Here is a 25,330-nt window from a genome sequence, read left to right on the forward strand (position 1 = left end):
TGTACTCATTTCCCATTTCTTTACTATATTTGATTTCCCTTGGAAGTTGAGCCTATGATGCAAATAATCATAGTGATACAAGGAAATTGAGGCAAAGTACCTTGACAACCCATATCATTCCAATTAAGGATTTACTTTTTTAGGATACTTGGCATGCATGAAGGTACCCAACCGCTTTATGCCAACAATCTTTTTTGTCATGCTTGGTAGAACCCATTGCTAAAACCATAAAAAAAGCACAATCAAAGGATTTGAATGAGAAGAATGAAGCCAGACTTAATGGTACAGAATGTCGTACTGCATGTATAGTGCATGATGTTAGAAATTGTGCCCCAGGGCCAATCATTGTACTATAAACATTATTATTTAATAAATTTCTCTTTTTTTATCATATTAATTATATGTTTACTATGATAACTGTATTCTTGGACAAACTATAGTGATTATTTTTAATGTCCCTAGTCGGTCATCTATGAGGGTTCATAAATGAAATAAGATTAGTATGACTTTGATTAATTTTAGAGATATAAATTAAAGTCATAAACACTTAAAAGCGTACAAGGTGCTGGAATGACCCGCTATGAGAAATTACTCTCCATCCAAACAAAACAAAAAGGTTACCCCTCAATAAATTACTCCCTCAAACTTGTCTCTAAGCTCAAATAGTTCACAACCCAAGTAGTCTACAATTCCAATTAATAACATTAATATCCAACTCAATTTCAACTTCAATCTCATTAGTTTAACATAAATTTATTAAAATAAATAATAATATACTTGCACCATTATTTTAGCCCAACCCAGATAATAATTTTCATTTGGGGTTACAATACAACTGAATCATAATATCAATATAAATGGTGTAAGTATAACAAATAATGCTCTTACTTGGCAATACCATTCAGTTACACATAATTCTATTTTTATCCTAAATAATGTTAAGGCATTAATAGAAAAGGACTCTAGTCCTTAGCCTTGGATGCCTCCCTATTGCCTTTACAGAAACTATCACCTGTAAAATGTTCAAAGAGGGGTAAGTATGATCATTCCACAACCAAGGTACACTAAATCAAGCATATACAATTCCAGTCAATAAATAGGCAAACATAATGGGCAATTTAAAACTTTAAACATATACCAACGATATACATGATCATTAATCTCCCTTATTTTCTCCCATTACCTTCGACTGAATCCGTGGACTATTACAACAAATAGGATTATGTTCGTGTAAATGGACTAACTTGAGTTCACTAATTATGAAGGGCAACATGGCCAAAAGTGCCATACTTACTCTCGGACCATGATTTTCTCCCATTTCAACTTTTAAAGCCCTACCCCACATGCAATTTAAAGTAATAATAAGGGCAAATCAAGTATCAAGACTAATCATCAAGGCCACTCATGGTAATGGTAATGACCATGTAGATATAATCATTAATCACCTCTAGGGTGAACTCCTATCCATCTCTATGATAGTACCACATATTAAATGTTAAAATTCACAATAAATTCTTAATATCACATTTCAAGTCATAATATGTTCAAAACCATCATTATCATCGTTATACTCTTCTCATTTTCACAAATAACCACACTTGCATATAAATTTTCCAAAACATAAAACATATAATTTGCTTTACAAATATATAATTAAAAACCTAAGAATCAACTAAACAAGTACAAGAAAGAGATAATTTTCTCTAATTACCTTAAACTTTTGGGTTACCAACTCTCTATTTGGATGAGAAAAAAAGTTGAAAGGAAAGAAAATGAGATGAGAGAAAATGGGAAAAAGAGAAAACTGAAAAAAAAATATTATCACTTCTTGTATTTGGATAGACAAGAGAAAATAGGGAGAAAAAATTGAGTAAACATTATAATGTTAATAATACCTTGATGTTAAAATATATCACATTTCATATAATTATCTTTATGAAAATAAATTTAAAAATTATATTAAAATTAAGATCACCAAAATAATTTAAAATCAAATTAGTTGATAAAAAATGTATTTTTTATGTTAATATAATTTTAATATCAAATAGTTTAGAAAGTGTGTTTTTTTCTATTTAAAAATAAAAACTACGTATTTTTTAAAATCAAATACAATAATAGTTTTTCATTTAAGTTGGAAGTTCTGTCTAAACTTATTCCCATTCAATGAATGGTGTCCTTATAATTAATAACAGAGTTTGTGTAGTTTTTTTTTTCACCTAGAGGAGTTTGTGTAGGTGGTATATTTTGAAAAGAATAAAGCATTGTCTATCACTGAGTTGAGCATTGTCTGTGTTGAAGACAAAAAATAAGGTAGCCAGGTCTAAGGAGGGAATGTGTGAGAGAGTAAGGCAGACATTGAAGAATGTTTTTATTTCCAAAATCTCTCCATGTATGGAGAGGAAACTTGAGAGGAAAATATAATGGGTTTTACACTTCATTTTCTCTCCCACTTTTCCTTCCCTCTACTTTTCTTTTCTCTTTCAAACAGAGAAAAAGCTATTTTATCTCCTATTTTACTTTTAAGTTTTCTTTCCTCTCATATTTTCTCTCAATCCAAACAGAACACAAAGGTTCCCCTCAATAAATTATTCGCTCAAGCTTGTCTCCGAGCTCAAATAGTGCACAACCCGAGTAGCCTACAATTCCAATTAATAACATTAATATCCAACTCAATTTCACATACTTCTAACTTAACCAACCGAAAAATCCAATTTCTAATATTTTGTTACAACCATATTGTATAAAATCATCTATTAGCTTCAACTAACTTCCGTTAAATCTTAGTAACCTCATTATGTGGGTCCAACCATCCTAATTCAACACTTTAACTTTTAGGGTTTGTTCAAAATGGAAGACCTACTTTTTTATTTATTGAGTGAACTTCTATTTGCCATAATAGCCTTTATTTATTAAGTTCAATTTGTTCTTTTATGATAAACTCTTTTCTATTATAATAGTTGGTTTAAAGTTTAATTTTATATTTAAGTAAAATCCTTTTTCTACCATGGTAATATTTTCTAAAGATGGTTTAATTCCTTTTTACTGTGGTAATGATTTAAAAGAGGCTTTTTTTTTTCTAATTACCATGGTAGACACTTTTCTAGCATGAGAGTAAGTTTATATGAATTGTAAAGTAAGACATTAAAAGGAATTTGAATTCAAACATAGATCAATTAGTCGCTCCTATATAACAAAGGAAGAAACAAATAACAAACAATCATTCAGTGATCACTCAAACACTCAGACTCCTAGACAATCAAGTACATTTCTGACCTTACAAAGTCTCACCCAGAGTGAATTTGTAACTTTGATCTTAAGCATGGCATGGGACTAGTTGTAGCACTAAGGAACCCTAACATTCCTCATATCTTATACTAATTTCCCATTTCTTTAGTGAATTCGATTTGTCCCGAAAGCCAAGTCCATTGTGCAAATGGTCATAATGATCTAAGGAAATTGAGATAAAAGACCTTATGAACCCACATCACTTTGATTGATCATTTACTCCTCTAATACGCCTAATGTGTATGAGGGTGCTCAATCCCTTCCACACCAACACAAGAATAAATATGAAAAGAGCATATAATTTTAAAGTTAATTAGCTAAATTGTTGGGGGTTAATTCAACTTGAAATGCCTTATGATATTGAATTGATAAAGCATTAAATATACACTGTATCAAAAAGAATATACATGCTTTAATAATTGACTTCCTTTTACTAATATTTAATGAGGGCCAAATGAAAAAACTTGTGATAAAAAATTAAAAAGTCAATTTTATTACTTACTTTATAAATAGGAAAAACAACATTCTTTTTACCTTATGAATAAGATAAGAGAAAGTACTAGTTAATTTGTTAATTATATTAGTTAATAGTTAATTTTTCAATTTCTTACCTTTTGCTCATACTAATTATTCTCCTTTTCTCCTCGTGTCCTGATAAATATTCTAATTCTTATCCACAATTCATGGAACCTGATCAATTATATTTTGATGCTTCCTTGAATAAATTATTCTAGAACTCATCTGACTCACATTTATCTGTTTAACTGTTCATATCATTTCATAAGAATAAAAGTAGAACGTATATCAATCAAATTTAAATAACACCAAAAATATTTATGTCATTTTTAATTCAATAAAAATTATTGTGTGCATTAAGCCTAATAGAATGGGCTAGTTTTTTTTAAATCACAATGTGACAAATTAAGATTTGATTCTTGTTAGAAAAAGTATTCATATTTAGTGCTTGATTGCACTTCAAACATTATTAACTTCAATAAAAAAACATGTTAGCAATTAAAAAAAAGAAATAATTGTGGATGTGTGTTTTTTTTTTTTTTATATACACAGAGATAAATGTGATATTGGTGGTCGTTTTTTCCTCTATAGTCTATACATAATCATTATTATATATTTTTTTAAAACTTTTATAGATTAAAAAGTATTTGAAAACAACTCAATCCACACTATGAAATATAATTACTTTATCTGACTATTAAATGAAATGAACTGCACTATTCGGCAGTCAAATATGTATATCACCAGAATGTAATTATGTAACACAGCACAAATACGTTAATGATGTTGATTGAATGCAGGGACGGGTGTATAAATTTTATTTAAAAATATGTTTATTTTTATTTGTAACAAATGTGATACAAATACCTTGTGAATATTTTTTTCTTAATATAAAAAAGTGTAGGAAAGTATAGCTTTGATAAACTTATTAAAATTAGGCCAGCACTTAGGATTCAAATAATCCTCACACTTAGAGCCAAGAATTCGGGCAGGCCGAGCTTATTCGGACTCAGCTCAATAGGCCCGTATCCTTGAGAAGCCCGAATAGCTAAGCCCGGCGTGAATTTCTTCGGCTTCGGGCGGCCTAAATACTCGAATTTAATTTTTAAAATTATTTTTAATTATTTTTTTACTTTGAAATTAATTATTTTATTTTATAAAAAATATAAAATATATTTTTTTAATACTTAAATGATGTCTAGAACTCAAATATATGATATTTTAGTATAAAATGATCTAAAATTTAAAGAATTAATTAATATTTATTATATTTTATATATGTTTAAAAATATAATTTTTTATTCGGGTATTCGGGATCGGGCTTGGCCCGAATTTTTTCGGGCCCGAATAGGCCCGTAACATAAAAAAAATCCCTTTTTTAAGTTCAGTCCTAAAATTTTTCGAGCTAATTTGGGCTAGTCCGTCGGACTTAGCTTGAATTACCGACTTACTCACACTACTATGTGAATATTGATTAACTTGTTCTAGTTAAATTCTCTCTTCCAAACAATATAATAATAAAATAATATATTTTATGAAAAAACAATATAATAATATTTATATATATTCATTTTCAAACAACTAATATTTTATTTTATGCATATTATTTCTTAATGGTTAAAAGAATCTCTTGTTGAAAAGGAATGAGATGATGATGCAACGCATGATTATTAATTTGTAGGATAATTACCCCTTACAAACAATTTCTTTTATAAAATCATAGTAATAAATTAGAAAAGTGAAGAATATTCCAAAACTATACTACTTACAAATATAATATACTCTAAATATTTAACAAGAAAAATTAGAACAAAATGTAATCCCTGCGTCGAAAAATGTAAAATATTTTTATCCTTTTAAGATATAATCACCGTCTTTTTTTTAAAACTATTTCTATTAATAATGATTTTATATTTATTGTAGGGTATTTAATAAGAGTAAATATAAAAAGATAGGATTAATTATAAAATAGGTAACTACTTTATTGAGATGAGATTTGATTAAAAATAATTTATATTTTTTAATAGAAGGAGTAACTTTTATATCCAGGTGATATTACTTCGCCTGAACTAGGGTCCTAATTGTGCATCCTAAAAAGACTTACAAGATAAAATTATGCTTTAACTCAAAAACAAAAAAACAAAAAATATTAAACCTCAGTTTACAAGTCGGAGGAGAATTACAGATAAATAGTTTCTATTTATATTAATATATATTTCATAATCAAATAAATACAGTAAGCAATGAAAAGATACTGACAAAAAATTAACATTTTATTCCCTTTGATTTCACTTGCATAATTCCATCTCCTCCTCGTACCTATTGATCTAATCGGTGTATTTGACGAATGCAAATTAATCAAATTATTAAAAAGACCAATTTGATATACAACAACCTGAAAATCAAACGTCACAAGAGGGTAAAAAAGAAAGCTTGAAGGCGACGGAAATACCCGACACGTATTAAATAATCCATAGTTTTTTAATTATTAAAATTAACATTAAGTAGAACTTATAATTAAAATAAAAAAAAAGTACTTATTATATAACACGGATCCTTATTATAAGATATTTCTAAAGACTTCATTGGATGTTAAAAAAAAGTGTCAAGTCATTGTTGTTGTTTTAAAATAAAATAAAATTTCTTATTTTACTATATTTAAATAAAAAAAATTCATATTTTATATTACTTTTTTTTTATGCTTAGTACCTGTTAATAGCAGCAAAATTAAAAAATTTAATTAATATCTTATCAACTGATACAGACATACATAACATTTATTTATAAAGGTTATGTATTGAAAAAAATGATAGTGAAGTTCTATAATAATGAATTAATGAGAATTAATTTTTTTCTTTTTCTTTTAAATTTAGTTAAAAATATTGATTCAAATAATGAGAAATTCAAAAATTTCAATTAAAAATAAATATTTAATTATCAAATATAATTCTTAAATTGTAACCTAAATTTTTATTTATAATTATTTAAATTAATAATTATAATTCATTTAATAAAAATTTTTTACTGAGGATTTAACTACTATTTATTCAGTATTCTAAAACGTAATTGTCCTTCTCCTTTATTTTTTTTATAAATAATATTTATTTATTGATAATATGGGTGTGGAATATGAATGGGCTATGGAAAATGAATATATAATGTGTGTGTGGGTAAGAAAGAGCTTCTTGCTTGTCTTTTCTATAGATCTGTGATTTCATGTATCTAGCCTCTTCCTTATCGGAATCCTCTCTTTCTCTCATTCACATTCTGTATTCCAAACCCACTGAAAAAGGAACCCTTTTTTTTTTTCCAAGACAAATTATTTTGCAGAAGAAATTTCCTCAATCAACGCACTGATCACCCCCCACTTCGTTTTTCTCGCTTTGTCACCTAAATTCAAAGACCCTTCACCTTCACCTTCTTCTTCTTCTTCTTCTTCTTCATACCTTGCTGTAACCTCACACACACACACACATCCATCCATGCCTATGATTCGGAGCCTAATCCACGATATGAGATCCAGGTCGCGCCGTGTGGTTCAGGACGGTTCCCCAATGGAGGAGCCTGTGACCGATGGCTTGAAGCAGAGTTCCTGGGTCCACATGCCTCAGGAGCTTCTCAGGGAGGTTTTACTCCGAATTGAGGACTCCGAGAGCTCTTGGCCGCCGCGAAAGAGTGTGGTGGCCTGCGCTGGAGTGTGCCGGAGTTGGAGGGAGATCACCAAGGAAATCGTCAAGCCACCTGAAGTTTCCGCCAAGATCACGTTCCCGATCTCCGTCAAGCAGGTTCGTTCACAATGCCGTCAGCTAAGGATTTGTACTTGCTTCATGTTCGGCAATTTCAATGGTTCTTCACTAAGTCTTGCTTCGGTTTATTTTTATGACATGTTTTCAACAATTTTCCCGACTTGAATTTCTGGAATCACGGGCCTTCCGGGGGAGGAAGATGTTTTTGTTGGTTAGCGTCGTTGAGTTTGGACATTGTACGTTGTTGAGTTTTGATCCCTCTGTTTAATCACGGCGGCTATGCTTGTGTTGAAGGAAACTAGGGTTTGATTGGTGATGTACTGTTTGTTGTGAACAATAATGTGCTCATTTTTGGGTAGGTGCTGTGTCCAGTTGTAAAACACCAGAAATTGATGCTTTTGTTACCTCTTATCGTGAGGATAGCATGTGGCTGTCAAAAGTATGGTTGAACTAATCAATCTTTTTCTTTATTACCTTACAAAGTGTAACGTGCTTCCTTTGTCTTCTTCTATTGGTGAGATATTACTGTCTATTTTCTTGCTCTTTTATTTTTCTCTCTTTTGGTTAGTCATGTTTAGATCTTTTGAGAAAGAAAAGCTTAATTCCAGTATAACTGCCTGTAAATGTTTGTTTTTATTTATTTATTTATTTTTTCAATTCTTGTTACTGGGAGCTTGTGATTTCGATTGGCTCAAACCTACTTCTGAAATCTAGACAAAAGCACATTTAATTCTCAAATTGTTCTTTTCCCCTGCTTTGTATGATGATTTAGATTTCCGCAGAAGCTTGATGACTTGAGATTGAACGTGATAAATTATCCATCAATGTATTGCTTTCCTACCTACCCTTTAGCATTGCCCTAACTTAACATGTTCAATTTTTGACTGCTTTTGGCAGCCCGGTCCTAGAGATCATCTTCTTCAGTGCTTTATAAGGCGCAACCGGTCCTCCCAAACATATTATTTGTATCTCAATTTAAGTAGTGGTGAGCACAGAACCTCCTCTTTGGCATGGAGTAAATTCTAATTTGGTTTTCTGTAAAAGTCTTCTGGACCTGGATACATATATAGATAATTTTCCACAAAATATGGTGCTGTTCTTTTTCTGTCTGGTAAAAGTACCAGCGGATTTCCATGTAAAGATGTTATTTATTTGCAGGATAATGTCCCATCTTTTTCTTATCCCTGGTTTTCCTTTTCAATCAGGAAACATGTATGTGTTCTTCTGACCTTTTGTTTTCCTCATTGCAGCTCTAGCTGATGATGGGAAGTTTCTTTTGGCTGCACGCAAGTGCAGGCGTCCGACCTGCACAGATTATATCATCTCTCTAGATGCTGATGATGTGTCCAATGGAAGCTACACCTATATTGGGAAGCTACGGTATGCTCTTAACTAGGCGCTGTGACTTCTAATATGTTGCCTGTCATTTGTTTGTAAGGAAGCAAAAGCTCATGTTTGTTTCTTCTCCTTTGATTAGATCAAATTTTCTGGGAACAAAGTTCACAATATATGATGGCCAGCCACCTCATGCAGGCGCAAAAATTTCGAAAAGCCGCTCCACTAGGCTGGTGAATCTGAAGCAAGTTTCACCCCGGGTCCCCACTGGTAACTATCCAGTGGCCCACATTTCATATGAATTAAATGTGTTAGGCTCCAGGTAATCACATGGTGCATGTGTACGGGGTAAATTTTGACCTGTCATATTCTTCAGTGACAGCATTTCATTCCCATGTTCGCTATACTCACCACATGTATGTAACAAGCAGGGGGCCTCGGAGAATGAATTGTGTCATGGACTCCATTCCTGCCTCTGCAATTGAACCCGGAGGGATAGCGCCGACACAGACTGACTTTTCTCTGAGCAACATTGACATGTTTCCTTCATTTCCATTCTTCCGATCAAAGTCAAATCATATGGAAAAATCCGAATCTGGACCCCTGGGTGATAAAAAAGATGGCGTGCTAGTGCTGAAAAACAAATCTCCAAGGTGGCATGAACAGCTCCAATGTTGGTGCTTAAACTTTCATGGGCGCGTGACGGTAGCTTCAGTAAAAAACTTTCAGCTGGTGGCTTCCCCAGAAAATGGGGTTGCTGGACCAGAACATGAGAAGATCATCCTGCAGTTTGGTAAAGTTGGGAAGGATTTATTTACAATGGATTACCGGTACCCCATCTCGGCATTTCAGGCTTTCGCAATCTGCCTCAGCAGTTTCGATACCAAGATCGCGTGTGAATGAACATGTTTGAACAGGTAACGGATCACTGAAAAAGTAGTTGTAGCAAAGCAAGCATTAGTTTTGATTTGATCTAACGGATAACCCGTGGAACTTAAATATCATTGATTGCACGTGTTAATAATGGTGGCAAAATTACACAAGAATTGATTGAGGTGTGTTCATAGGTTATGGTAAATGCGTCACAAATCAAACCCCAAAAGCAAGAATTGATATATTTTGCATTGTCCAGGTAAGGATGCCGTGTCAGTGGGGACAAAATTGGTTGTATTGGAGACTGAATGTGGTGGATGCAAAGTGGGCGCTGTATGAGTTTGTTCTTGTGGACTGGAATTGACCCATTCTGGCTAGGTTTCGTGGAAATTCTTGTAATATTCCATTTCCTTCTGTACATAAATCAACTCTTTATTTCTCCTTCATTTTCTTTTTTTTTTTTATAAGAATCTCCTTCATTTTCTTGTTTTGCAATACGTTGTGTCTGCTCACTTCAAATTTCAAAATATAAACAATTAAACGTCAGTTTTAAGAAATTGGAAAAATAATTAAAAGATGGAAAATCATTTGGTCCTGTGACTGTTTCCAAAGTTTTTGAAAAGAAAATAAGGGAAAATTGGTCTGCAAGCTTTTATTAGGTTTTTTTCTCAATTTTAAATTAGGTTTTTGTAGTTTTATTCTAATCAAATTCTTTGTTGTTTGATTATGTTAATCCCTTAAAGCTAAAACTATTAATGAAAATCTATAAATTATTTTGAATACATAGTCTAATTATATAAATTGAGTTATAAAAATTATGTAATTAGTTTTAAAATAAAATTATAAATTTCTTAATTTCAGTTTCTAACGGAAAATTTTAACGATTTTAACTTTTAAGTTTAACATTTAATTGGCCAAATTGTAGGAGGGTTCTGATTAATATAAAATAAGTTTTGAGGGTATAATTTGAGATTGAGAAAATAAAAAGTACTCGCAGATAAATTTTTTGAAAAAAATAAAATAAGACTAGATCTGTGTAGTCCACCTTAATTTTAAATTTATCACGATTATCGTTTAAGCTCAATTTGACACATGTCTCAATTGTTTCAGCCATTTTGAACATGTCTTGAGTTTAAAATGGTTTTACCAACAATTTAAAGCCGTCTTGGTTCGTCAAAATCAGAAATGCCTCGAGATAACCCATTCCTGAAGCTGCCGCCACGTCTTGTCGTCAACCCTCAATCAAATCATAACCTCCATCAGCCACCCAAATCAGCCTTTCAGCGATGTCACCCGGTCACATTGATGCCATGTCATCAATTAGTCCCACTCATTGTCCATTAACCCAGTCAGCCCCATACGGACGCCATGTAATCATTTAGTCCCAGATATCATCCCAGTCACCGAGCCATGTGGAAGCCATATCAGCCACAAATCCCAGTCAACATCCTGTAAGCATGACACAAGCAGACCATGTCAGATGAGTCCCAGTCACTGACATCTGGAACGCCATGTCATCCCTTAGTCCAGATATCAGCCAAGTCATCGTGTCAAATGGGATGCCACGTCATTGCTTAGACCAGTCATTGTGCCACAGGATGTCATGTAATTGTAAAGGATATCATCATCCCAGTCATCCTGCCACATGGTACACCATCTCAGCAAAAAGTACCAGTCACCATGCCACATGCACGTTCATGTCATCACTGAGTCCAGTCACATTACTTTCACTTTGCCACATGGACATCATGTCATCAACTAGTCCCAATCATCATCCCAGTCAGGGTGACACAATTGACACCATGTTGTTATTTGAGTCCTAGTCATCATGTGACACCGACATGAACACTATGTCATCACTTAGTCCAAGTCATCATCCCAGTCACCCTTCCACATGGCTGCCAGTCAACCCTTAGTCATATTCATCAGTTGAGTCAGCCACCACACGTCTTGCCATGTCAGTCATTAGCCCCAGTCAATCGCCACATGGCAAACCACAACTTTTTTTTTCAAGGACAAAGCAAAACCACATCCGAAACTTTTTTTTTTTTTTGGGCTACAGAAGCCGAATCCATCTCGCAAGAATCCGTACGATGGCCAATGATTGGCCCAATAATATCCACGTGACGGGGACCATTACTTGTTAGGACTTAGGAGGTTATTAACGAGCCTCTCCCCTCTGGGCATTCAACTGTTCAATTCAATCATTTATCTTTTAATTTATTTCAATTAGTAATTTTATTTTAGTCTTTTCCTTTTATTTATAATTTAATTCGGTTAATAAATTTTAAAAAATAGTAATACTTTTTTCCTGATGAAAAAACCTTAAATGTTATATTTACGGAGCAAAATAAAAAAGAAAGATGGCAATTATAATGTAGGAGATCAAAAATATATTTTAACCTAAAATAAATGCTTTTAATGCGAGAGAATAAAGTATTGACAGATTAGCCCAGAAACAAAGTTGAACAACTGTTGGAAGTACAAGTATCTGTGAGTAGTGCAGAATTGACAGGGTTTAGAAAAAAGGTATGACAAAATTAGGGAGAAATAAAACATGAATACTTACTGATAGCAGTTTATTATTAGATGTTCCTCTCTAATCTAATTAGACTTGAAAAAAAAAAATGAACATAGACGAGATAGAGATGAAACCTCCGATCAAGAAAGAAATGGCTCTCTGTGACTGTGATTAATGGCTTGAGCAAATCAGCAGCATCTATATTACAAGAATTTTGTTTCATATCATCTTCTGGAGTCCTTTTTTGATGATTTGGATGCTCCTGCCATGCTCTTCTTTCTCCTCGGGGCAGCAGGTTCCACCAAGGGACCAGACCAAGTTTGAATATTGGCTTTAGGGTATGACAAGTTTGTAGAGCTAAAGGAAACATCAGGAGGGTCAAAAACTGGATCCATGTGATGTGAAGAACCCAGAGTATAGCCTAGAGTTCCGTCTTGGTGCGGCGGAGGAAACTTCTCGCTCTTGCTCTTTGCATTTGCATGCGTTATCAATCGTCGTCTCTGCATCAAGGTGACAGATCAGAAGACTAATAAAACATCCACAAAACAATAAAGTGAAGGGACATACATCAATATTTGCTTGAAGCTCAGCATTGGCTTCTGGAACTGGAATTCCCCTCCCTCCCCGGTCACGTGGACGATATTTCTTGCCACCATCAGCATTAGCTTTACCTGCTGCTCTCAATCTACATTGGTGAAGTTCAATATCAAAATGCATGCATTTTCAGCAACTTAAACATGTTTAAGTTATTTAGAAATGAAGCTAAGGGGTTATAATGAAATCACAAGCAGAGTCTTGTCAGCATGAAACTGATATAATATTGACCAACAAATGGGTTTCATTATATATTATATGCAGATTACCAGAAGTTCCTCAGACAGTTGAAAGCTTATATAGAAAGGAGTACGGTTTGCCCTTATAATTGAACTAAACTTGGATGATTGTTCAAAATTTCAAATGAATCAGGACTCAAAATAGTAATCAAAGCCTTTCCACCTTCTAGCTTCTTCATCACGTAGCTTTGCATCCATCTCCTTGCTAGGAGGATATTTTGGAAGGCTTGATGGCTCACAAGCATAAGGTTTTGTAGTAAAGAACTGCGAAAGAGAAACAATCAAGCACAGATCTTCAACATATTACCCAGAATTTCTTTTAGAAAAACGTTCAAGCATGTGACAAGAAGGGACCAATCAAGGAGAAAGAGACGACAACAAAAATAAGGTGATTTTGAACTGTAAACTTGGGAACCAAAATTTAAATCTTACTTCACTTTGCAATGCAGCAGTGGCAGTCTGACGTTCAGCTGGATCGATTGCAAGAAGGGTCTCAATTAGTGGCAAGGATGATGGTGGAAAATCTTTGAATACCTCTGATATGCATCGCTTGTATGATTGTTGAGGCTTAAAAATTGTAGCATGCGGCAACTTTGACTTTTTCCAATACTCTTCAGAAGGAGAACCACATAGCTTAAATATCTTATGTAGCTGCTCCACCTAGAAAGCATGAATAACATCATATAAGAGAACAAAAGCACCAACCTCACAAACAAGAAGTTGCGGAAAATTGAGAAGCCAATGGCAACAAAGTCCTGCACCATCGACTACTGAAGTGAATACATTTTGATGCCCTAAAAGAGACAGTATTTAGAGAAACTCTATGATATATTCAGTCATTTAAAGATTACCTCTGTTCGACCAGGTAAAATTGGCTTTCCAGCCAACAATTCTCCAAGAATGCAGCCAGCACTCCAGAGGTCCACTCCTACGCCATAATCAGTGGCCCCGAGAAGAAGTTCTGGAGGTCGATACCATAAAGTCACCACCCTACTTGTCATAGGGTGCTTGTGATCAGGTTCGAAGGAGCAAGCTAATCCAAAATCAGCAATTTTAAGGATCCCTTCATTGTCAATAAGAAGGTTTGACCCCTTTATATCTCGATGAAGCACATGACAGTTGTGGCAGTGTTCCAGACCAGAAAACAACTGCTTCATGTAACATTTAACCTAAAATAGATATGGATATGATAAATTAAATAAAAAATTCACCTCAAGAAAAAAAATAGTGCGTGTGTGCGTGTGCGCCTATATATCTATATATAAATCTCAAAACAATTATATTTGAACCAACAAAATCCCAAAATGTCAATACCTGAGGCTCAGTGAACTTAATTGATGGGCTTGTAGCAAGTCCTGCCAGATCATGCTCCATGTATTGAAAAACAAGATACAAGCTACATGACATTCTAGAAGTCACTAAGCCTTCCAGTTTAACAACATTGGGATGATCAAGACGACGTAATATAAGAATCTCTCGGGCCATGAATTTCACACTCTCTGGCTCCAAATTGTCAAATCGAACCTTTTTTAAGGCAACAATTTTCCCGGTTAAAGTATCTCTGGCTTTGTAAACATTACTGTATGTGCCTTGGCCAATCTGAATATTAAAAAATATATACAAGTCTTAAGGCTTATATATATGAGGGCTTAACGAAACTAGAATCCTTTAAATCTATACCATTTTATGCAAGCATAAAACTCCAATCCAACCATGTCAAAAACGCCGTATTATTAATTTTAGGGGTTATTTACATTTCAAAAACCAGACGACAAAGAATTGACCGCATGCATTACCAATGAAATTCATCTTTTAAACTTAAAGAGTGAAAACATCAACATTCTCCATTTAAGGAAGCGTAAAACAACAGGAAAAAAGAAATAGAAGCAACTTAACACCCCCGACAGTCAACTCCTTACATCACACTTCCTCAAATGCAAACAACATAATCAAACCAAGAAAGCTGAGTTCCCCTTCCACAAGCTTGAAATGGAAACAAAACAAAGATTACCTCCAGATTTCATACCTTATCAAGCTTTTCAAAAGTGTCTGCTCTTCTAGGCGTCAACCCATCGATGGCTTCCCCTGCAACCTTGGAGAGCCAAGCGGGCCATCCCGCCGCCACTTGCTCGCCATGTACATGATTCGGTGGATTGCTCAGCCTCGGATTTGGCCTCGACGATCGCCGCCGTTCCCCTCTTGGCCGTGCACTCTTCTCCTCTCCACCACCTTCCTTCCGATTCCCACTATTTGGAACCTCACTCGCTCCTGCTTTCGCAGCTGTAACTACCTCTTTCCTCTCCTCCCTCTCCGACACTGTCTCTCCGGCGAACTTCGCCGACGCCTCTCTTCCGAACACACAGCCCATATCTCACTCAATGCACTTCCTCACGCTCTCTTCCTCATCGCATTCCCACAACACTCGCTCCATCCACATTTTCCCTCATTTTCCTCCCACCCAAACATCTCAACCTGCGGAGATTATCCAGCCCTCGGAAAAGGGGAAAAATTGAATAAATGAAACAACCCTAATAATAATTTCCTCACCGATCTTGAAAAGTAGAAAAGGGGTTATAATAAATGTAATGTGAGAATACGCTAATACAAGAGACCCTAACTTTACCAGACAAAAGGTTAAAGAGCAATGATTTGTAGTCACCCACAAAATGAGGTACAGTCAAAGAAAATGAGCTTCTATGAGACCACCCAGACACAGGAAAGAAAAGAAGAAGAAAAAGAAGAAAAAGCAGAAAAAACAGTAAAAGTTTTTTTCTTTCTAGTGTTTCTTTTGTAGTTCAAGTGTTGATTTTGGATTGGGATAGGAATCGAAATTAAAACAGTTAAGTTGTGGCTCTTGAGCTTGGACTTGCCAGATTCAAAGATGTGCTAAAAAGAAAAGAATGTTTCCGGGACACGAACTCTCTGTTGGGTGCATCTCTCTCTCTCTCTCTCTCGCCAACCACTCCTCAATCATACTTGAGTTTTCGGCGAAACGGTTTAAATAGATTCTTTTAGCAAAGACTGAGAAAAAAGTAAATAGATAAGTCCCCATAAAATAAAAGTAATTAATCATCAAAAGAAAACTACACATCTACGTTAGAAATTTTGGCCAATTATATATTATCTGAACATTCTTAATATTTTTTAAAACCTTCTTTTTCTCATGAACAAGTAGACTACTTCGCGGACCAAATTAATTTCTGTTAGGGCACTGAAGATAAGGAATTGAATTATCTTTTACAGAGAAAACTAATTATTTGCTTATTACTGTTAAAATTCAACCATTTGACTTTAATTCAGTGTAATTTGATCTATATAATTTTAATTGAATTAAAACTCAATTTTTCAATTTTTATTTTGCAACCAAATCTTAAAGTTAATTGTTTAAAATGTTAGTCTTATATTTCATTAAAAACATGCAAGAATTAAAGTTATTTATAGAACATTAAAAACCAATATTTTAAATAATTAAAACTTAAAAATTAAGTTGCACTGATCAAAGTTTAATTGAGTTTAAACTATAAAGATTTACCTACCCTAGCCACCCCACTCCAACCCAAGTAGAGTTGTTTACAAGGATTAACTTGATTCATGAAGGTTCAACTGTTGAAGTCTATAAGCCCCTACTTCTTTTTTTATTCCAATGCCTAGCATCCTTGAAAACTTGAGAATATTGCCAACACTTGTCCAAATTAATCCAAGTTCCTGGTACATGGGATCATTATTATCAATAATCACATATATTGTGTAAACATTTTAATATATTTATTTAATATGTCCATATATTTTAAAACTCAAACATGAGATGCTATAATAAATTGATTTAACTTTTTGAACTAGTTGAACCAAACATCTCCAAGTATAAGTCCACATATTTTAAAGCAACTATGTTTTTCAAGTCTAACTCTCGTTGACAAGGCTTGAAACCGACCTAAAATGATTGCATATTTTTTAATTTAAATTTCTAGTTATGTCAATACACCATTTAACAAATTGTATGATTTTCACAAATTAATTTAAAAATTAAAATAAATCAAACAATTTTAACCATATTATTTTTGCAATATCAACAATTTAATCAAACAATTTTAACCAAATAATGTCTTGAAAAAAATAGAGAGAAAATTTTAGGGCCTAGAGGAATTACTCAGTCAAAAGCTTGTTTTTAACAAGCTAGGCTTAAAAGGGTTGGCATCATAAGTCTTTTTATACAAAAAATCTCTCATTTTCCAAGACTTATCCCCTATAAAAATTACAAAACCTCAACAAGTAGTTTAAGGGCTTGGCCCTTATAAGGCGCAAAAAAAAAAAAAACCTTTTCAATTCGCGTGGGTCCATGTTTTCAATATTGTTCCAATTATGAAAGTCAATTTAAATAAATTATTTATATGATATTAAAATAATTAATTATTCAGATAATACCTTTGTAAAATTAAAAAATAATTAAATTAGAAAAACTGATATAATATTTAATCAATAATATAAAACAAAGAAATGAATAAATTTTGTTTATGTTCATTCCTTTCGTTTTCTTTCTTTTCGTATCTTTCTTTATATTTTAAATACAGAAGATTCAATTCAAATAATTAAAAAAAATCATCAAATTGTATGGCCCACCAGGTTATTTTTCTGTGAATTTCAGAGACAGTACTGAGAGTTTGTATGCAGCGAGGAAGCTTCCATGGTTCACCCGTACCAACCAATCAAGATCGGACAGCCAAACGAGAGACACGTGGCAAAGTTTTGGCGACCACGAACATTTTTTGTACGCATTTCTTTTAACGTGGCAATACGTGATTGGTTGAGTAGGTACAACACGTGGGTCCCATGTATCTTAGGCTTAAGCTAGCCTTAAAAGCACGACTAACTGATTAGTTTCCAACTTTCCATGTTTATTACAAGGTTTGTTGTTTGTTTCTATGTTTTGGTTGGAATAATTTACTTTGGATATACTCCGTTCGTTTATATATATATATATATATATATTATATTAAAAAATTGATTAATTATAATAATTATATCTAAAAAAATTAGACTAAAATACTTTATGTTAATCAATATAAACATATATTAATTATTTTTTGTTAATGTAAATTATAAGAAAAAATTTAAAAAATATGTAATAAATTTTATTAAAATATGTAATTTTACTTATATGAAAAATAAAAATTGATAATTTCTCTTACAAATAAAAACAGAATAGTAATAAATAAGATTCTTTTTAGGTTCCCTAAGATTTAAGAAAACATTTCTTGGGACAAAAAAACGTTGCAAGTAAACGCAATGCCAGAGTTTGCTCCAAAATAATATAGAAAATCAAATTTATTATTATTTTTAAACTTATTTATAAAAAATAAGTTATAATTAAAAAAGGCTAAAAAAAAGTAATAAAAGATCAAAGGTAAATTTGAAAATAAAGGGTTGAAGGCACAAAAAGAGTAAGCAGGGCTATGTGAATGAGTTTTGAGGCTTAAAATAAAATTATCTAAGAGGTCCAATGTATTACTCTCTTTGATTTCTATTATAGAATATCTTTTAAAAAAATTCTTTAATCTTTAATATAAGATACATGGAGGGTAATTTATTATTATTTTTTCAATTTTACCCCTATTATAAATTTAATTTTATAGCTCATTGTATATTGCAAACCTCTCACTTTTTATTTTTAATAAGGGTAGAGTTAATTTTTTTTTTCATTTTAAGACATATTAAATGAGTAAATTGACATTTTTGGTTCCAATGAAGTTGTTAAAAGCACCTTATAATAAGGATTAAAGAAAGTATTATTTATATCTATTTTACAGCACTTTTCTTAAGGAGTGGTTATATAAGATATAAGTTAGTAATAAATTATAAATAAAAATATATAATTAACATTAATACTTAAAAATATAATGACTAGTTATAAAAGGTATGAGTGACTATTTTTTGAAGCCTAAGGCAATCGCCTTAATTAAGTAAGGGCACACACAGTCTTGAGAGTAAGTATTTATTTATTTTTAATATATGTCAAGTTATGTATAATAAGAATTAGAAACTTTAATAAACACAAAACCAAATTATAATATATAACAACCGAATAATTAATGTAATGAAATAAATTTGAATAAAATAGAAAATTATAATAAAAAGAAAATCACCGATTACCCCTAATCAATCACAGTATTAAAAGAAATGAACTTATATTTAACTATATTAATTGAAAATTTAGTTTTTATCAACTCTATTTGTCTTTGGATTGCTTATAATCAATACAGTTTGACATTTGGGTTGCAAAAACATTTTTTTTTCCCTTAAATTTAACTTTTTTATACATGTAAGGATTAAGTATGTCGGTGACAAAATAAATAGAAGATTGGATGGAAGACAATTGCAGAGAAGATGAATCTAAAGCTAAGCTTGTAGGAGATGATGAATCTGATGAGGAGATGGAAGCAGAGAAGGACCAGGGTGAGGGGGAAACGATAGATTATGAAAGTGCATATACAAGTTTCTTTAAGGTTCAAAAGCCATATAAGGGGATAATAGTGGATCTCTCTAACCCTTCATGCCCAAACTTCACCCTTGATAAGAAAGAAAAGGAGAGGATCTATATATAAGCCTTTTAAACTTGTGCTGATCATTGTGAAATTGTTAGGGAAGCCACCTTCTCTCTTTTTCATGAAGAACAAATTGAGCTAGGTTTGGGCCAAGAACAAAACAAGTGACAAGCAGAATGGTTATTTCTTATTACAATTCAAAGATGCATGTGAATATAAAGAAGCTTTCAATGGAGGACCATAGGTTCTCAATGACAACTATCTTTTGGCTATAACATGGAGACCAGATGTTGATCCTTTCAAAGAGAAGATGAGCCATATTGCGCTTTAGGCTTGGCTACTAGATCTTCTAGGTCAGTATTATGATTTTTTTTTTGGAAACATAACTATTAGTTTTTACTATGTTTTGTTATTAGTCGCTATAATTTTTTCAATATTTCAAGCCCTTATAATTTTTTTTATATGTAATGTTAGTCCCTTTATTTTTAATAAATATGCTCAAAGGGATGATGATGCGGCACAAATAGTCTTAAATTAGGGCATTTGATATATAAGATAAAAGGCTTTACCTACAATAACTAAAATCACTTTTTGACGCTGACAAGCATTATCATCAAAAGTCTAGAACAATCCACATTAACGTTGTTAGTAGTGCCACATATAAAGGAATCTTGTTCGTTGAAGGAATCAAATGCTTATTCAAACCAAGGCCAGCCAGAGAGTAGTATCCATCACAAAATTGCAGTAAAAATCTCAAGATGCCTCTAATAATGTTATTGGCTTGATATCTATAAAGAATTACTTGTTCGTGTAAAATGATGGTTGGGTGGATTTGGGAATATTAGAGGAGGAATTGGAATGGGAAGTTGAGGATTTTGGAAAAATGAAGGAGTAGGATAAGTTTGTTATCGTTTGGCAATAGATGTTAGACTTATAGTGAGATGTTAAATGTGTTAAAATGTTGTGTTGATTAATTTGTTTGGGCATTGCCCTGTTTGCTAATAAGAAACTAAAACATTTTTCAATTTTTCCTGTGACTTTGAAGAATAATAACTTGATGTGAATATATATATATATATATATATCAACACAAATTTTTCTTTTCTTTCTTGTACTTTTTATTATGCCATATCTACATTCAGTATAGATGACAAGATTAGGGATGTTACTGGTAGAATACTCAGACAAAAGTACTAATATTCAGATTTAAATAATATAAGATTGCAAAGTAATATTTCCTCCGTTAAAAAATGTAAGGTATTTTTTAAAGGGTTGGATGTAAAAAAATATAAGGTATTTTTAGTCTTTTGATATGCAATCATTGCCTTTTTTTTTTAAAACTACCTCTATTGATAAATAATTTTATATTTATTATAGGGTCTTTAATAGAGATAAATATGAAAAAATGGGATTAGTTTGAAAGTAGATGACTACTTTATTAGGGGTAAGATTCGATTAAAAATGCTTTATATTTTTTAATGAAGGGAGTAACTTTTGCTACATAAAGTTTTTGGCAACCAAAATGTACTTTCTTCATTCCATTTTATAAGATATTTTTAAAGATAATTTGGTGTTTTAAAATATAAAATATTTTGAAAAATAAAATTTCATCACCAATCATAGTGTAGTTTTCATTTATATATTTGAACTAGCCGAGACATAGCATGCTTGTATTGTTGGAATATTTATAAAATGTTTTTTCTCCTAATTCCTAATAGAACCCCAACGACTATTTAGTTTGTCTTGGAGGTCATAAAGTCTCATAATTTTGTGACACTTAACATTAAATTTGAGGTTTTGGACTTTGGAGAGCAGGCATATAGCACTTATGATGTATTAAATATTTATTGTACTCCATAAATATGAAAATATTTAATGTATTTGTGGGTATGAACTTTTGTGTGAGCCAAATCTATGTGGTATAAGAACTTTATTGGTGCATGATAGCAGTTGCATAATTGAAATTCATTCATTGGGAATTCTATATTATAATTATGTTGTGCACACATAATTACTATTTTTTTATTTTCTATTTTGCAATTTTAATTTTTGTTTTAAGCAATTATCTTTTGTTAATGCTCTTAATAGGACCAATTATGATCTTTTGTGAGAGTCCCCTAATATGTACTTTACCGTTATTGAAAAAGATTTAGTTTTGAGAAAACTCGAACCAATGGGTTTGACTTCATAATCTAGTGCTTTTGACAAGACCTATCATTTGCTATGACATAAGTCTAACCAAATTTGTTTAGGAGTAATTAGATTCACCATTGTGAAAAGGAATTAGGGACAACATCTCTAATGGCAATGACTTCAGTGAATATTTGAAAGTCATCAATTATACATATATACATATATATATATATATATATAAATTGACAAAGTGTATTAAGCTCAATATTACATTATTATTTGATGCTTGATATCACTCATCTTTAAATGGACATTTGGTGTTAGGGTACATATTTTGAATTTGTACGAGGTTGATCAGGAGTATTTCTTAGTTTGTAAATTGCTACAATCTAAATATAAATTCTTGATGTCTTCTCCCTTCTCATAAGAAAGGGGAGAGATTAATGGATCATGTGATATTAATAGTTGCCCATAAGAACCTCCAATCTAAGGGGTAAAGCATTTCAAGTTTTAAATAATTTGAAAGGCTCGTTTAAGTAAGAGTTGTTAGACTAAAAAAAAATACCTCTTATCATCTCATTTAATCTATTAATTTCTTTTTTTTATTTTGTTTAATGGATAATGGATAAGAAGGAGACTAGACCTTGGAAATATTGCCTTTTATAGACTTATAACTTTTGTCACTCTTGATATTTTGGGCATGTAAATCCTTTATATCGTGACATGTATATAATGTTTACTATTGATAACGGATTCATTAGAGGGATGGATAATAAATTACAAATTTTTGAAATTTTTTGGCTCCATCTATGTGCTAAGGGCATTTACAGATAAATTAGTGATATATATTTTGAAATATTGTGAGAGTCATTTATACTTAGTGATTGTATGCCCAATCCAATTATGATTGTCTTGTTTGGGAATAACATTTGAAAATATTATGTTGACAATCAATTTTACCATATAAATATGTCATTGTCAATATAATTTGTGTTTAAAATTTTAAAATTATTTATAAATATTATATTGATAAAGGACATTATCTATAAATAAGAGATTATTATTATTGGAGTTGGGCATTTATTTGAACAAGTTTGAAAACAAATGTTTTAATGTTTTGTTGTTTCTTCTACCCTATAGATATGGTGACATTAAATAAATTTATGTTGTAATCCTTCTAACAAAGTAACAATATAAGACAAAATTATTTGTATTTAGCTGAAAATCATAAGTGAGATCTTCAATTAAAGAAGCTTAACCTTAAAATATATTAATGAATTCATTGTTTATTATTGCTTATGATCAAGAAGGTGCCAAGTTTGTTACTTACTATCAAGTTGATTAAATTTTATTACTATTTTTAAGAGGGGCTTAAATAGTAAGAGATATTGGTTTAGACCTCTGTTTGTTGGAGAGAAGATTATTTACGCTCAAACTTGTATGATTCACATTTGTGATGAACCCATGATTATGTATTTATATGACTAAAGGCTCGCCCATGTGGGTTTATTAGTCTTATTTTATAGTATTCGTTTAGTAAGAGTCTAAGTTGTGTCCTTTTAAGGACATTTGATAATTTATGACTGTTTTGCTATTGTGCTCAATTTTGTTTTAGAAACATTGAGATGCTTTATATAATTTATTTTGTTAATAATATTCAATGATTTGTGTTATGCACCTTTGGTCATTTGTTTCTTCTTAGGATTTAGTGACCTTGTATTGTTTATCTACTAAGTTTTAGTTTTGGGTCATAGATATTATGGTGCTTTATATCATTCATTTTTTCATAGAAATCAATGATTTTGTGTTAGTGTACCTAATATCACTCGTTTTTCTATAAGATTCAGTGACTTTGTATCGTCCCTTTATTAAGTTATGATTCAAAGACCTATTCTATATTTAGTTCAAAGTAGATTTCGCACCTTGTGTGTTGCCCTTTATCATTTGTTTCTCTCATGTTCAATGATATTTTGGCCAATACTCTACATTTTTGTTTTCCTTTAAGAATCAGTGATCTTGTATAGTTCTCTTTGTTGAATTGAGCTTTGATGAAATTTTCATATAATGTTCTATTTAGATTATTAAACATTGTATTTATGTTTAGTATCACTTGTTTTCCTGCAGAATCAGTGACTTTGTGAAATTTCATTTGTTGAATTTTGTTTGTGGCTTGATTATATTACTTACTTAATCAACACAATTCAAGTTGTAGATTGTTTGAATATTTATAAAATATTTATATATTATAAATTTGCATTAATTAGATATTGAGCCCAAAATATATTAGTTTTTATAATCCTATGTAAATTGTAATATGGGTCCTATGAGTAAATCCATATAACAGTCAATTATAAAATGAGTAGAAGCCCAACCTTCAAACTTGTAACGGTCAATTATTCTTTATCTTTTAATTAATTGAATCAAAGGAAATGAAAATTTAATTAATTAATTATTATTAAGGTTATTATTGATATGATTCATATAACAAGATATGATCATTCAATAACCAAGGACACATCTCCTTTTTCATTATCTCCACTTTCTTGTTGTACTCTTTAAAAGTTATGATAGTCTAATAGATTGTAAGTCTGTCTAAAGTTAAGGTAATTGATGTTTTATTATTAAATTATATTTTATCTAGATAAATAAATTCATGCCCACTAAATTCTATTCTAATTATTTTATATTGTTTATTAAGATATTTCCTACATGCATACGTGTACAATCTACACACATATACGGGTGACAAAAAAAAATTTATGCGTTTTAATTTGTTCATCCACCTAAATTTTTTAACGTAACATTAAAATTTGGATTGTAGTTATTGAAAAATTATTTTAAAATTGATGATATTTTTCTTTTTTCTTTCCTTCTATCTTTCTTTTTTTGGTTAAAGTGAAAAGGAGGAAAAAGCAGAAGCTCAAATTTTGGAAAAGCATGAAAGTGTGTACGACAATGTTGTATGATTGACATAAGGTTGAAAAACTTAACATTTACGTAATCATTGTTTCCCTCAATTCTTTATTTTTTTCCCCGGGGAAGGAAAAGATTCACTCTCATGTGATGAGCGAATGAACTTCTAACAAAAATAAAAAAGAGCAAGTAGGTTATCCAAAAGTAAAATAATAAAAATATTAACAGGTTGAGTCTAGTAAAAATAATTAATTACTCATAATATGATTAATTAAAATTTAAATTTTTATTAAAAAGATACCCACATTTAATGACTGGCCGTATTTCAAATAAGATTATTTTTAATAAAAAGAATACTTATAAACAATAAAAAAAAGAGCATGTAGCATCATCAATATATAATCTTTCCGTTAAAAAATATAAAATATTTTTAATTAAATTTTATCTTAGTAAAATAATTATTTATTTTTCAACTAACCCTATCTTTTTATATTTATTTCTATTAAATATTCTACAATAAATATAAAGTTATTATCAATAGAGGCACTTTAAAAAAAGTAATAATTATGCCTTAAAATACTAAAAATATCTTACATTTTTAATATCTAACTCTTTAAAAAATATCTTACATTTTTA

The 25,330-nt window shown here is 31.3% G+C and overlaps 2 protein-coding genes across 4 annotated transcripts; one reads left to right on the forward strand and one right to left on the reverse strand.

Moving 5' to 3' along the window:
- Nucleotides 1–6,993: 6,993 nt before the first annotated feature.
- LOC129292769 (tubby-like F-box protein 3) lies at nt 6,994–10,250 on the forward strand. 2 transcript variants are annotated; one of them, XM_054930412.1, is made up of 6 exons: nt 6,994–7,586; nt 8,445–8,532; nt 8,798–8,927; nt 9,025–9,204; nt 9,314–9,799; nt 9,950–10,250. In XM_054930412.1, the coding sequence occupies exons 1-5, from the start codon at nt 7,284–7,286 to the stop codon at nt 9,783–9,785; spliced, it is 1,173 nt and encodes a 390-aa protein (XP_054786387.1). In that variant the 5' UTR covers nt 6,994–7,283; the 3' UTR covers nt 9,786–9,799; nt 9,950–10,250. The 2 variants fall into 2 exon arrangements, with proteins under 2 accessions (XP_054786387.1, XP_054786386.1); XM_054930411.1 differs by having other exon boundaries at nt 6,995–7,586; nt 10,015–10,250.
- A 1,934-nt stretch (nt 10,251–12,184) lies between these two features.
- LOC129292768 (probable serine/threonine-protein kinase At1g54610) lies at nt 12,185–16,063 on the reverse strand. 2 transcript variants are annotated; one of them, XM_054930409.1, is made up of 7 exons: nt 15,136–16,063; nt 14,424–14,708; nt 13,961–14,278; nt 13,542–13,769; nt 13,273–13,373; nt 12,844–12,961; nt 12,185–12,776 (listed from the first exon to the last, which is right to left on the reverse strand). In XM_054930409.1, the coding sequence occupies exons 1-7, from the start codon at nt 15,475–15,477 to the stop codon at nt 12,501–12,503; spliced, it is 1,668 nt and encodes a 555-aa protein (XP_054786384.1). In that variant the 5' UTR covers nt 15,478–16,063; the 3' UTR covers nt 12,185–12,500. The 2 variants fall into 2 exon arrangements, with proteins under 2 accessions (XP_054786384.1, XP_054786385.1); XM_054930410.1 differs by lacking the exon at nt 14,424–14,708.
- Between the last annotated feature and the right edge of the window lie 9,267 nt (nt 16,064–25,330).

Source organism: Prosopis cineraria, unplaced genomic scaffold (genome assembly GCF_029017545.1).
Source record: "Prosopis cineraria cultivar Desert tree isolate PC_DT_omini unplaced genomic scaffold, ASM2901754v1 PC14, whole genome shotgun sequence".
Classification (NCBI taxonomy): Eukaryota; Viridiplantae; Streptophyta; class Magnoliopsida; order Fabales; family Fabaceae; genus Prosopis; species Prosopis cineraria.

Coding starts and splice junctions, on each gene's coding strand:
- LOC129292769 (XM_054930412.1), top strand. CDS start 7,284: ATGCCTATGATTCGGAGCCTAATCCACGATATGAGATCCAGGTCGCGC. Junction 7,587..8,444: donor TCCCGATCTCCGTCAAGCAG/GTTCGTTCACAA, acceptor TGCTTTTGGCAG/CCCGGTCCTAGAGATCATCT. Junction 9,205..9,313: donor TTAAATGTGTTAGGCTCCAG/GTAATCACATGG, acceptor TGTAACAAGCAG/GGGGCCTCGGAGAATGAATT.
- LOC129292768 (XM_054930409.1), bottom strand. CDS start 15,477: ATGGGCTGTGTGTTCGGAAGAGAGGCGTCGGCGAAGTTCGCCGGAGAG. Junction 13,374..13,541: donor CTGCTGCATTGCAAAGTGAA/GTAAGATTTAAA, acceptor TCTCTTTCGCAG/TTCTTTACTACAAAACCTTA. Junction 12,777..12,843: donor AGCTTCAAGCAAATATTGAT/GTATGTCCCTTC, acceptor ACCTTGATGCAG/AGACGACGATTGATAACGCA.